The 12747-nt window shown below is 48.0% G+C and overlaps 2 protein-coding genes across 2 annotated transcripts in view; one reads left to right on the top strand and one right to left on the bottom strand.

The window, feature by feature from the left end:
- Positions 1-3747, top strand: part of EMILIN2 (elastin microfibril interfacer 2) — a gene marked incomplete at its 5' end in the record, with an annotated part of 79746 nt that extends 75999 nt beyond the window's left edge. Inside the window, 3 exon segments of the mRNA XM_014587054.2 lie at positions 664-693; positions 1361-1489; positions 2714-3747. Of these exon segments, the coding sequence (XP_014442540.1) occupies positions 664-693; positions 1361-1489; positions 2714-3051 (497 nt within the window).
- Positions 3748-9888: 6141 nt separating this feature from the next.
- The window catches only part of LPIN2 (lipin 2), a 67223-nt gene continuing 64364 nt past the window's right edge, over positions 9889-12747 (bottom strand). The window contains exons 17-20 of the mRNA XM_006146484.3: positions 11821-11973; positions 11321-11435; positions 10556-10659; positions 9889-10244 (exon numbers count right to left, since the gene is read on the bottom strand). Coding sequence (XP_006146546.1) covers positions 10100-10244; positions 10556-10659; positions 11321-11435; positions 11821-11973 — 517 coding nt within the window. The 3' untranslated portion in view covers positions 9889-10099. The remainder of the gene's footprint in view (positions 10245-10555; positions 10660-11320; positions 11436-11820; positions 11974-12747) is intronic.

The following is a 12747-nucleotide window of genomic DNA, read 5'->3' on the forward strand; positions in this document are numbered from 1 at the left end:
GCACCACAGCAGAGGGACCCGGGGGACCCCAGTGTACCCGGAGCCCACTCGGTAGCCGAGGCGGCTGTGCAGGAGGGCTGCTGCACCACCAGCTGCACCTCCCGGCCCGGCCACCCTCCCAGGCACGGGTCCTTCAGCACCGAAGACAGGGCAGTAGCAGGCCGTGGGCCGTGAGGACGAGGCCTCCTGCAGTGCTCAGCTAGGTTCTCTGAGGTGTCTGTCCACCCCATGACGCCTTAGGATGGCAAGGTAGCGACAGTAGGGCCATGAGACAAGGAAGGGAGCCAGCCTTCGTGGGGCCCAGAAATGGAGCCAGGCCTGCCTCTCCCAGTCTGCAGCGCTGTGAGGCAGGCGGTTCTGTTGGACAGCTGAGGGAGGTGACTCGGGCTATGCCATGTGAACAGATACCCTTGCTCCGGCGGGCCACGGGCTGCAGGTGGGAGTCACAGCAGGCCGACCCCGGGGCAGCCAGACCCTGGGGTTAGTTCCTGCGGGAGACAGCCAGGTGTGCTCTTGACTCCCGGGGCACCTGGCTGATGGGCAGGCATTCTCTTTAGTAACTGACTCAACTCGAGCCTGGGAAGAGCAGAGGGGAGAAAGGGGGTTCACAAAATGAGCTGCTGTCCAGAAAGTGGACATTCCATTTCCCATTTTGTTTTTCAGGATACCCCAAGCCACCTCCTGTGTCCCCAGGTATGTGTGTGCCTGCCGTGAGATGGGGTGGGGGTAGGAAAGAGTTCTCCTTGGTGACCTGTCTCCCTCAGCCCCACTCTGTGCCCTCCTCGCTCTGTCCTTTCTGTGATTAGCACTGGTTGAGCCTAGGGCCAAGCCCTTCCCCACCCACCTGCAGGACAGGCCTCTGCTGTCTGCCACGGACACAAGCCCCCGAGATGTGCTCACCGAAGGGGGTCCGTCAGGCCCAAGCCAAGCAATTTGCCCTCTCACATCGGCACCGTCCCAGCTCAGTGAGATTCCCGGGGGAATCCTGGGGTGGGCCTCTGCCCTGTGTGGTCTTAATGAGCTTCCTGGGAGCCCCGGTTTATTGGTTCATCAGTGAGTGAGCAGTTCTCTAGATTATTCTCGGCACACACCCATTGCCTGCTGCTGGCCCAACACGCGTGCACATGCGCACACAATCTCACACAGGCCTGTCCGACTGTCCTGACTCCTCAGCTATCCTGACTGCTGGCTTGAGACACTGGGAGGAGGGTGGGCGGAGTGCTTGCTCTTCCACTTCCAGCTGAAGGGGAATGGGCCTGGCACACCAGGCCTGTTTTTTAGGCTCTGACAGCAGTTCCCATCCCCGGAGGCTAGACTCACTGGGAAAGTGTCAACATGTTCATGGCTCTCTCTGCTCCAGGGGTTCCGGTGCCTTCTGTGGTGTCTTTTTCTGCTGGGCTCACCCAGAAGCCCTTCCCCAGTGATGGGGGTGTTGTCCTCTTTAACAAAGTGCTGGTAAACGACGGGGATGTCTACAACCCCAACACCGGTGAGTGGTTGAAGGGAAGGGTGTGCTGTTTTCTCCCATTGTCAGCGGGGTCCCTTGGCTCCTGTGGGGTTGGGAGGACGCCTTGGAAGATGGCCCTGTGTGGGGACCTGCGCATCAGCCCCATAGGTTCCCTGCAGTGTTGTGGCTGGCAGGCTGCCGGCAGTGTGGGTGTGTGAGCGTGCAGCCACATTCTCCAGGCATGAGGTCGGCACACTCGTCCTCAGCACTCGCCATTAGAAGGGTGTTGTGCATTTTTTATGGTTAAAAAGCTTCTGCCAGTTGCAGCCTCTTGCACCCTGGCCCGCTCCTTTCTGCCCAGCGCTGTCACCTGGTGCCCCTCTTCCTTGGTTTCTGGCAGTCATCCTAGCACGCTGGGACAGGGAAATGAGAAGCTCCTTCAGTGTCTCCTGGTCAGTGGTCATCTGGTGTCCTTCCCAATCCCACAGGTGGCTGCTCCTGTGTTTCTGACGCGGGCTTTTGCTTCTCTTGTCGCTGAAGCCCTCAGCTGCTGCTTTGCAAAGTGCAGCATTTGCGTCTTGGCCACCTCTCCTTCACCTCCCCAGGCCCAGAACACGAGGCTCAGTGGTCGGAGGCTACCTCAGCTCACACTGTGCCGTTTGCCTCCGACACATCCCTCGTTGCAATACTGTCTTCTGCTTGTAACATGCAGTAGAGAACAGATAACTGTGAAACCCCAAGTTTTAGTAACTCCCTCACAGCAGCAGGTCTAGGAAACAGAAAACCCCTTGGATTGCTGTGAAGAGTGGTCAGTCCCTCTAGGGTTCCCACTCAGCCACGGTACCGTGTCAGCATCCACCAGGCCTGCTCCCACCCTCTCCTCAGATTTAATGGGAGAAGAAATATCTGTTCAGAAGCCTGCCTTGGAGTATTTCCCCTCACTGGAAATACCCCAGGGCCAGCTCAAAATCAGCCTCCTGGCTTAGCTGGGCACGACAGCCATGTATGTCCAAGTTGCCTCCTTAGGCAGAACCAATTAAGAGCAGGGCTTGCCACCAAGCCAGGGAGAGGCTGACAGACAGTGGCTGGCCACCTCTCAAGGGCCAGTCTCCCTACGTTAGACATGTACATGTGTGGCATCCACTCATGGCCAGAATTAAACATGAAAACCAGGGCAGCCCCTGGCTGGTCCAGGTTAGTTTGTGACTCAACCATGCAAAGGTGGTCGTGGCATCAGGTAAGAAATGTCTGCCTTCCTTCTGCCAGGGATCTTCACGGCTCCCTACGATGGGCGTTACCTGATCACAGCCACCCTCACCCCGGAGAGAGATGCCTACGTGGAAGCTGTCCTGTCGGTCTCCAATGCCAGTGTAGCCCAGCTACACACGGCTGGCTACAAGAGAGAATTCCTGGAGTACCACCGACCCCCAGGGGCTTTGCATACCTGTGGGGGCCCCGGGGCATTCCATCTGATTGTGCACTTGAAGGTGGGAGATGGAGTCAACATCGTGGTGACTGGGGGCAAGTTGGCACACACAGACTTTGATGAAATGTACTCCACATTTAGTGGGGTTTTCTTATATCCTGTCCCTTCCCACCTATAGGGCGGCTGGGGAGAGGTAAGGGGAAAGTAAGTTGTGAAAACTCTGAAGCTTTAATATATTCCATTTCTGTATATGACTGGAGCACTGGTCTAGTTTCCTGTATACATCTGACCCCTGCCCCCAAGATAAGGGCCTTACCTCACACGTTATAGCTTCCAGGCAGGCAGCCAGGAGTTAAACTCATGGTTAAGATGGCCATTGACTTGTCATTCCAACTGCATACCTGGAAGATTCAGACAGCCCCCCTTGCCTGTAAGCTGGATCGTCCCTTGCATCTTCCCAGTCCACGTCCAGCTCCACTCCGAGGGTTCCTCAGCTGGACATCTGTGGTGCTTCCTTGTGGGGCCTGGCTGTCGGATCGCATCCTGCTGATAGAGGAACTGCTGCTGGACTAAAGGTTTGAGAGGAGGCAGCTGGCTTCTAAGACCTGGTCACCTGCAGCTGGTCTTTGCTGGAGAGCAACGCTGTTACCAACTGTCTCTGTCTCGACTGACCCTGCAGCAGGAGAAGTTTAAACACTGAAGTGCTGGAGTGGCCATGCCTCCACATGGCATTTCTGTCTGGGCCTCATTTCTGTTCACTCAGGCCTTGTCCCAAATGCACTAGAGCCTGTTTGTATGAAGCTTGTTGGGCTCCTTAAATGACATGTACGATTTAAGTACAAAGACAGGGAGTGTCAATAAAGATGTAAAACCACTTCAGGTTACTTTGTTTAAATCAAGAGCATTATGGACTGGGAGCTGTTGGTTAAAAGTAAACCACAGAGGGGTAATTGACCTTTTTTAGGAAAGGTTTTTGCTATAGGGCACGTGCTCTCGCCAGAGAGAGAGAGACAGAGAGAAAGCGAGAAATCACCCCCCGGGGGGATGGTCATGCCGCAATCCCTTCTCCTCCATTCTCCTTTGGGGATCTTGAGCACACATGCACATGCGCCCGGTGTGAGTTTTAAGCCACCGAGTCTGAGATTTGAACTGTGGTCACCTACGTGGGAGTCCAGTGACATAGCCAGTATGCAAACTGCTGGTCCCAAGTAATTGACTTTTTTTTTTTTTAAATAACCATTACAAAACCAGAGAAAACTTGGGTCTATGAATCTCAACTCAAACTGTTACCCCTCAGCATCCAAGCTGTACACTTGGGTTTTGTTTTTGGCTTGTAAATACAAACCAGATGTGCTTAGAGGTCAAAGGCTCCCATGTGATCCAGCAGCTGAGGGGGGCTCCTTCAGGGGATGCTGGCAATTCCTGTCCAATCAGCAGTTGCACAGGCAAATGAGCCCCAGTCATCAATGCTTTACTGCATAGCTCACTAGCTTTACCAACTCCCGGGTTCCTAGGCAACAAGAGGCCCAACATCAAACTGATCACATGCTCAAAGCTGAGGTCATCTGAGACAGCCAGGGTCTTCCCACAGCGAGTATGCTGTTCTTAGGGGAAGCTCAGACACGTTTATACTTCACCAGCAGCTACAGAAATCTCCAGGCACACAGGCCCCTTCGCTCAAGGTGGTCTTTGCCGGTCAAGCGGTAAAAGCAGGTAAGGCAAGTACCCCAGAGTCTCAGGGAGAGCTTTGGATGATAGGAACAAGAGCTTCCATTTCTTTGGACTACAGTGCGTCATCAGAAGATGCTCCTGTGCTGTGAAAATACTTTGAGGTTCAAGGACTATTGGAAATGAAATTACAAGGTGGCTAATAAATGCTTCCAAGTTCTTACTATCCACCTCTCCTCCAGCTAAGAAGCTAGTGAGCAAGAACTAAAAGTTTGCTGTTTTACTATTCAAGAATTTGGACATCTTTGCTGAGAGGAAGGAAAGGCATTTTCACCCCTTGTTTCCACAGCTGGGGAACTGGCTGAAGGCAGCTTGGCTGTCTAGAAATGACTCATGGAAAAAATCCCAATGCAGAGGAGTATTTTCAGGAAAACCCTGTTGGCATATATACATGCTTTCACCCGCTTCTCTCAAATGACCCTTAGAAGACTGCAGTGCCAAAGGGGACGAACGCTCAGTAGCTGAAAAGGCAGGGACCAGACCGAAGGTAGATAACTTTTTTCTATGCCACAGATGGTCCTCTAGAGTTCAAGTGAAACTTGACTCATTTACTAAAAATGTGTGAATTTCAGCTCTATGTATCCGTGACAGGCAAAAGAGAACAAGTCCAACTACAGCAGAATCCTGTATGCCTCAGGATAAAACAGGATGAAAGCTGGGTCCTGACCCATTTAGGAGACAGCATCTTTAGAAAGGACATGGTCATCTTTTTGTAATGATGGGCAACAAAGTGTCAGCTGAGCTCAAGGGCTATGGGGCCTTCTAGGCAGCCCCTTATAAAGGTCAACACACTGAAGTGGTGTATCTGCCAGTCTGAGGAACAAATCAATCTCTGAGACTTAACTGGCACAAGGTTACGATGACTGAAATCAAGGCATTGTCACTGAGAAAAAAGGTCAGGACACTTAAGGTAGAGACAGATTTCTCCCCATATGTTAAGACTGGCAAATGGCCTCATTTAAGTGATTAAAAGAAACAAAATCTGGGAAAGCAGGTGGTGTAGTGGTTAAGGTGCTGGACTCCCACATGGCTGGCTGTGGTTCAAATCACAGACCTGGTGGCTTGAAACACACTGAGTGTGTGCATGCATGCACAAAGTCATGAGAGGAGAATGGAGGTTTGTGGCATAGCCATCTCTCCAGTGGGTGATTTCTTGCTTTCTGTGTCTCTCTCTCTCCAGCAAGTGCACATGCCCTATAGCAAAAATCTCTCTCCAAAAAACAAAACCATACCTGCTATTAGGACTGCAAATGAACACAAATCACATTTGAAAAATTATTTCCAGGTTAAGCACATTAATCTTGACTTCATGATGACTTTTCATCTTCCAGACTTACTTCTCAGTTTGCAGCTTGAAAGGAGTGTTTGTGATCAGATGCCCAAGTCCAAACTATAGATTTGAAATGGCTTTGTAGACATCCATACTCACTTTCTAAATACACATTTTCCTTGTACCATCCTACCTATGGAAGGGGCACACGCGAACTTGAAGAGGCACAGGGTGTGGCAAAGGGAAGCTCAGGGACAGAATGCCTGCTGCTTCTCTATGAAGCACTCAAAACTGTTCTGGTTAAAAACCATAATCAAACTCCAAGTGAGCTCTTCCCTTCTATACTCAAAGTACACCTCAAAGCGCTCTCACTGAACTATCACGTCATGGCAGAGTGTGAAATGCAATCCTTTTTCCATGCTTAAAAGCAAGCTTTGAGGGAGGGACTGGTGACTCAGTGTGTTCAGCACATGCTGCAGGTGGGGAGGGACCAAAAGTCTGAGATGATGAGATACTCATTTAAGTAATAGTAGGATGTGGTTTTTGGTACAAGATCACTTTGACTCTGCTAATCTGAGGAAAACGTCAGGACTACTAAACTGTATCTACCCTGAGGAAGGGTTTAATGAAAGGTGGGGTGTCCAACACATGTGCCCTATAGCAAAAATCTAGGGGCTCTGAACAGGACCCAAGGGAGCTCTGAGTAGTAGGTAAACATGACCTCCTGCATGCCAATGAGCCTACAAAGAAATTACATATGTATGAATGAATAATTTGCTGGCAGAACCTACAAAGCAAGAAGTTGGTTCTTGTGCTTGTAGCCTCATTTCTGGAGTTGGGTTCTAAAAATAAGCACCCAAGAGAAGTCCCTTCTATAGGCAAATTTAAGTGTCAACAAAGATCAAAATGCTAATTTATGGAAATTATCAATTTCTGGCAAGAGTATAAAGATGGTTTAAATGTCCCCTGAAGAAAGAGCCAAATGCACTCAGCTTATGTTTGTTTATTGTTGTAACATTTTGTTTTGAACATCAAACACTGCACCAAAATATGAGCCGTTCATCTTAAGACAATTGTCTTTACCATAACTAAGAGTACTGTACTGATGTTTACAATTAATTTCTGACAACTTAAAACTTTATTAGAGACACAGCTGTCTAATAATCAAATTCCTAATCATAGGCTGAATGTAAATATTAAATTAAAAGAGCAGTTTTCCCTCCATTTTCTACCTTCAAACTAAACCAGAAAAAGTAGTTTTCACCTGGAAAGAGCACTTACTTTAAAGAAAAACTCGATTTTTAGCCAGTCTTATTAACCCAGCATGCTCTAAAACATGGGAACACGCAGCTTCCAGAGTAAGTATGATGACATTTGAAAAGATAAAATCCCATGAGTGTTTTCAGCAACTTGCAAAAAAAAAAAAAAAAAAAAAAAAAAAAGAGAGAGAGAGAACGAGCTTACATCTTTCTGTCTTTGCTTCATCTTCAGAAGGTCTTACCTGCACCTTCAAGAGGCAAACTACAAGAGGCTATGCACAGGTATGCCAGCCATTGGGCTGTTGGGGACGGATGCAGTCTGGTCATTGAGTCAGCTTGTTCCTTGGTTCTCCCTATGAATTTTAGCAACTTTCATTTTAAAACGCCATACTAGTAAGTTTTTTTCTTTTTCCAGTTGAAAACTATGTAGATGTTTTTAAACACGGCAAAACACAGTACTCAACATGGGGGCTAAGTCTGCATGCTCCAGGGCCACACGTGCACCTGCCACAGCCTGAGGGAGAGCAGACGATGACTGCCACAGCAGTACAAGCTTCCACACGTGGATGGCTAAACAACCACAATGAGGTTGAACTGGAAAGAGGGAATGGGGCTTTTTCACATGGAGCAACTGAGAATGACTTAGAAGAGCCCGATCTCCCTGCTATGTCACCTGTCACTGAAGACAGTGCAGGCGCTACTTCAACTCACCATCCTAAGGGTTGTGTACAAACACACTTGAGGGCATCTCTCTTTCACAGAAAGAACAAATGTCATTTGTACCAAATGGGAAATGGATTTTCAGCACAAACTTAATAGTATTTTTATAACACTATAGCAATCATCATCTACTTTCAGCAAGAGGGACTCCTTTAAACAAGGAAAAAGACTCACATTAATTAGCCTATGTATCCACTGGATCGGTCTGCAGTGACAAAGCAACAAAGCCTAGTGCTAATGGACACGGGGCAAAGGGACCAGCCTCCCGCCATGCAGGGCCAGGAGATCCAGGTCCTAGGTTGGGCCCTCTAAGAAGGCCCATGTATCCAAAGAGAATAGCCTGTCAAGAAAAACAAACTTTCTGGTCAAAAGCTCTAAAAGGACAACCTAAGAAGGATGAGAGGAGTACATTAGGGTTTCCATACCGCACATATGCAAAAAAGTCTATGAAGCTCAGGTTAAGCATAAAGCTCTTTCTAGTTTCTAGCTCAAAAGCAGTCCAGAGGACCCACTGATGGCATCTGTGAGATCTAATAACTGGCTGCTCTACTAGTTTTAATTCACGGCGTGGAATTTCACATCAATATAACCTAGTTCCCCTAACCTGCTTTACATAAATAAACTCATTAAACAGTTAGTCTTTGTGAATTATCATAGTTAGAGAAGGACGATTTGCACCAGCGAAAGCTTGAGCCATCCCTTCTCTGGAACACATATCTCCAGGTTCTGCCAATGAGAATTGTGTTCAAGAGATTTCAACATTGTCTCTGCATCCAACAGCACTAGGAAAAATGGCTGAAATCAATCAGGGACTTTGAACTCTCCAATCTTGAAAAATAATCACCCCTATTTCTCCATCTCTAAAGAGCAATTATTGTTTTAGGTGAGACAAACTAAAACAAAAAGAGGTTCCCGATATGAATGCAGGGCATGTGGAGTTGGAAATAAAACCATCCCAGGTGCTCTGGTCTGTATCAGTTGCTTCTTCCCTGTCTGGGAACCTCTGCTTCCTGAGTTCACAGTAATGGAGGACTATGACCTGGTCCACTGGTCCCAAGAGCCTCCTCTCTACGAAGCTGTGGAGGGGATCACAGCACATAACCCTGCCCTGGTGCCAACCACTCAGACTTTGGGCATTAGTTCATTACAACCAGGTCAGAAAATGGAGTCACCATGTACAGTTTAGTGAAAAGACAAGCACCTGTATATCCATGGGTTCTCACACGGCAGCCTCTGCAGTGCTAACTGCATAAGTCCCCTGGTGGGCTGGGGACACTGCTGAGGGGTAGTCTGCTTAAGAGGAACTCCAAGACCTCTCTCTTACATGGCTTCTGAGGGATTTACTACAAGGTTGTGATTCCAAATGCCGAAGTGACACTGCTGGCCAGTAGCCTTTAAGCAAACTTCACTGTGCTTCCCTGACAAACTGGAAGCGCAGAATTTTAGAAATCCTACCCCAAAGCAAGACACCCAAAGGCAAGGCCCACCTAAGCCACCTAACAGAGGGATGGACAAAAGGACTATTCCCAGGACATAACAGACCTAAAATATGTATCTGTTAAGACCTGCTTTCCTGGGTAGGTCTAAGAAAAAAGTTGTCTCATTGTGGAATGGTCACAGACGAGATAATAATCTACAGGGCCTTTTTTCCCCCAGATGCCCAAGTCTATGAAGCTGGGCTCAGTGGCTGTGGTGCTCGGGCCCTATGGGACCCTGCCCAATTTGGCACACAGGAGTAACCGTCCCTTTCGGCGTAGCAGGAGTGTGAAGCCAAAGGAGAAATGTGCACAGGGAGTTTCAGCCAACATCACTCGCTGGCCCTGAGGGAGTTCAGTGGACCCTGATCCTCGAAGATAGACCTGGTTATAGAGAAACTCTCTCAACTGCCCTGTGGGAATTACAACTTTGTGTAAATGTTTTGGTCCACTCTTTTTTAGCGTCTTTTTTTCTTCCTTTCAAATTATGCAATTGAAGGAGCACCCAGCACACACAATTTGACAGGAAGCTTGTGTGCAGCCCACCCATGATGGGCGAAGCTTGTGTGCCCCAGGCCTGGCCCCTTATTTCTCCTTTCTGGTGCTGAGCAGTGGCCTGAAGAGGCAAAGGAGGATACAGTACTGGCTCCAGGAGCCCTGTTCCTGCTCAGGAAAGCTGCTGCCCAGCTGCAGCCCCATGTCCTTGGGTTTGCAGAAAGGGTGGTCACCATCCCTTCTCGGAGAGTGAGTGAGACCCCCACCAGAGGTGCTGCCTCAGGCCAGGTCGTCCAGGTCTACTTCTGGGATTGGGTCTCGCCAGTAGCAGAAGGAACTGAACTCTGGACATGGGAAGGCGGAATTCTGTTCCTTATCAAGAAGTGGGAACACATGTTCTACGAGCTCGCTCAGCCTGTGATACCTAGGACAAAGGATGGGAGAAGAGACAGATGTGACTTCAGATTGATCAAAGGCACAAGATCGCGGGTAGTGAAGCTGCCTATTCAGGTTCTACAGGTTCAGGGATAGGATTCAGTTCTGTGCCAGAATGAAGACTTCTTAAAAGCCTAGGACAATCAAGGATCCCTCTAACAGTTATGGAGAATAAAACACCTAAAGAGGAGGCATAAAAAGCTCTGATCCTTTGAGCTGGGTCCAACTTCAACAAGTATCGATTTATCCCCACTCCACCCTGGTTCAGGGCACCAGGCTGAGAACTGGGCATGTACTTACGATGACTTGTTTCCTTTGGTCCTTTCTTGTATTAATTCACCCTTGGGATTCACCGTAAAGATCCTGCAGTCTGGAACTCCAACTTGTGTGTAAGCATAGACATCCTGTAGAAAACAGTAAGCAGGGAGATTAGAGGGAGAAGAAATCAGAAAATGCTTTAGTTTCTTGTGAATCAGGAACATCACATAAACAGAGGGCTCTACGGAAAACACGTGGGGCTGAACACAGTGCAGGTTAACTACTGAACCTGAGCTCCGGACAAACCCAAATTAAAAAGTGGTGCCAAACCCAGAGGGGGCTCAGACAGGCAGAAACATTTGGCAGTCAAAAAGCAGCCAGGGGCCTTGGAACAAGAGGCCAAGAAGCTACACCTTCCACATGTCTGAGATCTGAGGGTGGGGACAGGAGGCCAGCCGGGGAAGTGGTAATGAAGGGTGGGCACTCCTACTGTGGCTCTGGGGGAGATCCAAGCACTTGGATCTTAGAACCACTTAGAAAATGAGTCAAAGCCACCTGAGGAAATACAAGTGAAGCCACGGAAACAAAAAGTATCTTTTATGTAAGTTCTGGGGCTTATCTGCACCTATAGGTGCTGCCCAATTGCTACAGAAATTTGGAACAGATTGGGGGGAAACCCAATGGGCAGAACAGACATTTCCTTTTGCTTATAAAACTGGCTTGAGAATTATGACATGGCTACACCCTAAGAAGTACAATCCTCTCAATATCCTCTACTTCAGAATCCAGAGCCCCAGAGACACTTACGTTTGGACGGTTTCCAAAGGCAGCATAGAAAGGTTGCTTGGACGGGGCAAACAGATTCTTGATATCATTTAGACACTCGATTTTGAACTTCTCTGGTTTCTTTTCTATCACTTCCCTAAGAAAAAAATTCAGATACAATCGCTGCCTTTAAATGGCAATTTTCTCCATAGTGTATGATCCCGGAAACATTTCAGTGCTCACAACCATCCAATTTCTTTAATCCTTTGTAACTGGTATCTTTCTTCTCCTTTGCCAGTCAGTCTGATGACTGGTTTGGGAAGAATAAAATTCAATTCCTAGAATTTGATTTGTTTCCATCACGTCTGGCACAGACCAGATGAGCTGTGTGTTAAGATGCTACAAAGGAGCCAAAGAACTATGTGGAAGTGTTGAGGCAGACAGAAATCCTTGCAAGTCTGACATCCATCCTCACACACACCCCATTTAGGCCCGAGCCATGACCCCACATGCACGGCTGAGGCTACCCACTGGAGAGATACCTGTGGAAGGCAGAGAACAAACTGCTGGGGGACAGCATCAGAGGGCCTCGGGGCAGGATTGTGCCCTTGTCATTGACCCAGTGCAGGTAGCCCCGGGTCATGTCGGCCATGCCGATGGCACGGGCAGAACAGTACAGAAACTTGTAGCCATTCCTGAAAGAAAAGACATCCTGTTTGGCCCATGTGTTTTGGCTAAAGAAAAATAGCCCCTAATAAAGCTCTTCTCATTTTTTACCATGAAAACAAAATTCTTGAATTTAGCAGGAAACTGGTTAGGATCATAAAGATTTACTGTTTGGTGGAAAAACATAATAGTGAAAAAAATGGGGATTCATATGACTAGATATTATGCTAATAACTGTTGACATAATATATTTTGCAACTAGTCTACAAAAATCAGATTATAACACAAAAATCTTAGACTGTCTTTAAATATCTGCAATAAAAAAAAATACACAAGAGATCTCATTTATAAAGACAATTTATAGAATGCAAACCATTCTTTAAGAAAAGGAAGAATTGGGAACCAGCAGTTAGCGTAATGGCTGTGTTGCTGGACTCCCACGTAGTCGACCGTGGTTCGCGTCCCGGACCCGGTGGCTTAAAACTCATGCCGGGCGCGTGTGCGTGTGTGCCCAAGATCCCGAGAGGAGAATGGAGGAGAAGGGACTGCAGCGTGACCATCCCCTCGGGGGGTGAAAAAAAAAAAGGAAGAATTATACCTGGCTAACTGACATATTCATAACTTCCATATCATGGAACTCTTAACTGATGTTGCAGACATTATCATTTTTCAGATCAGTTAATGGAGAACTAATGGGGGCGATGTAGGTAAAATGTGTGATGCAAACCCAGGTGTGTACAGCCCATGATTTATAAATGACGGCTGTCACTACTGTTTGAGGCTATAGGGGAAGAAGCCAGAAA

This window comes from Tupaia chinensis, unplaced genomic scaffold (assembly GCF_000334495.1).
Source record: "Tupaia chinensis unplaced genomic scaffold, TupChi_1.0 Scaffold000180_1, whole genome shotgun sequence".
Taxonomy (NCBI): Eukaryota; Metazoa; Chordata; class Mammalia; order Scandentia; family Tupaiidae; genus Tupaia; species Tupaia belangeri.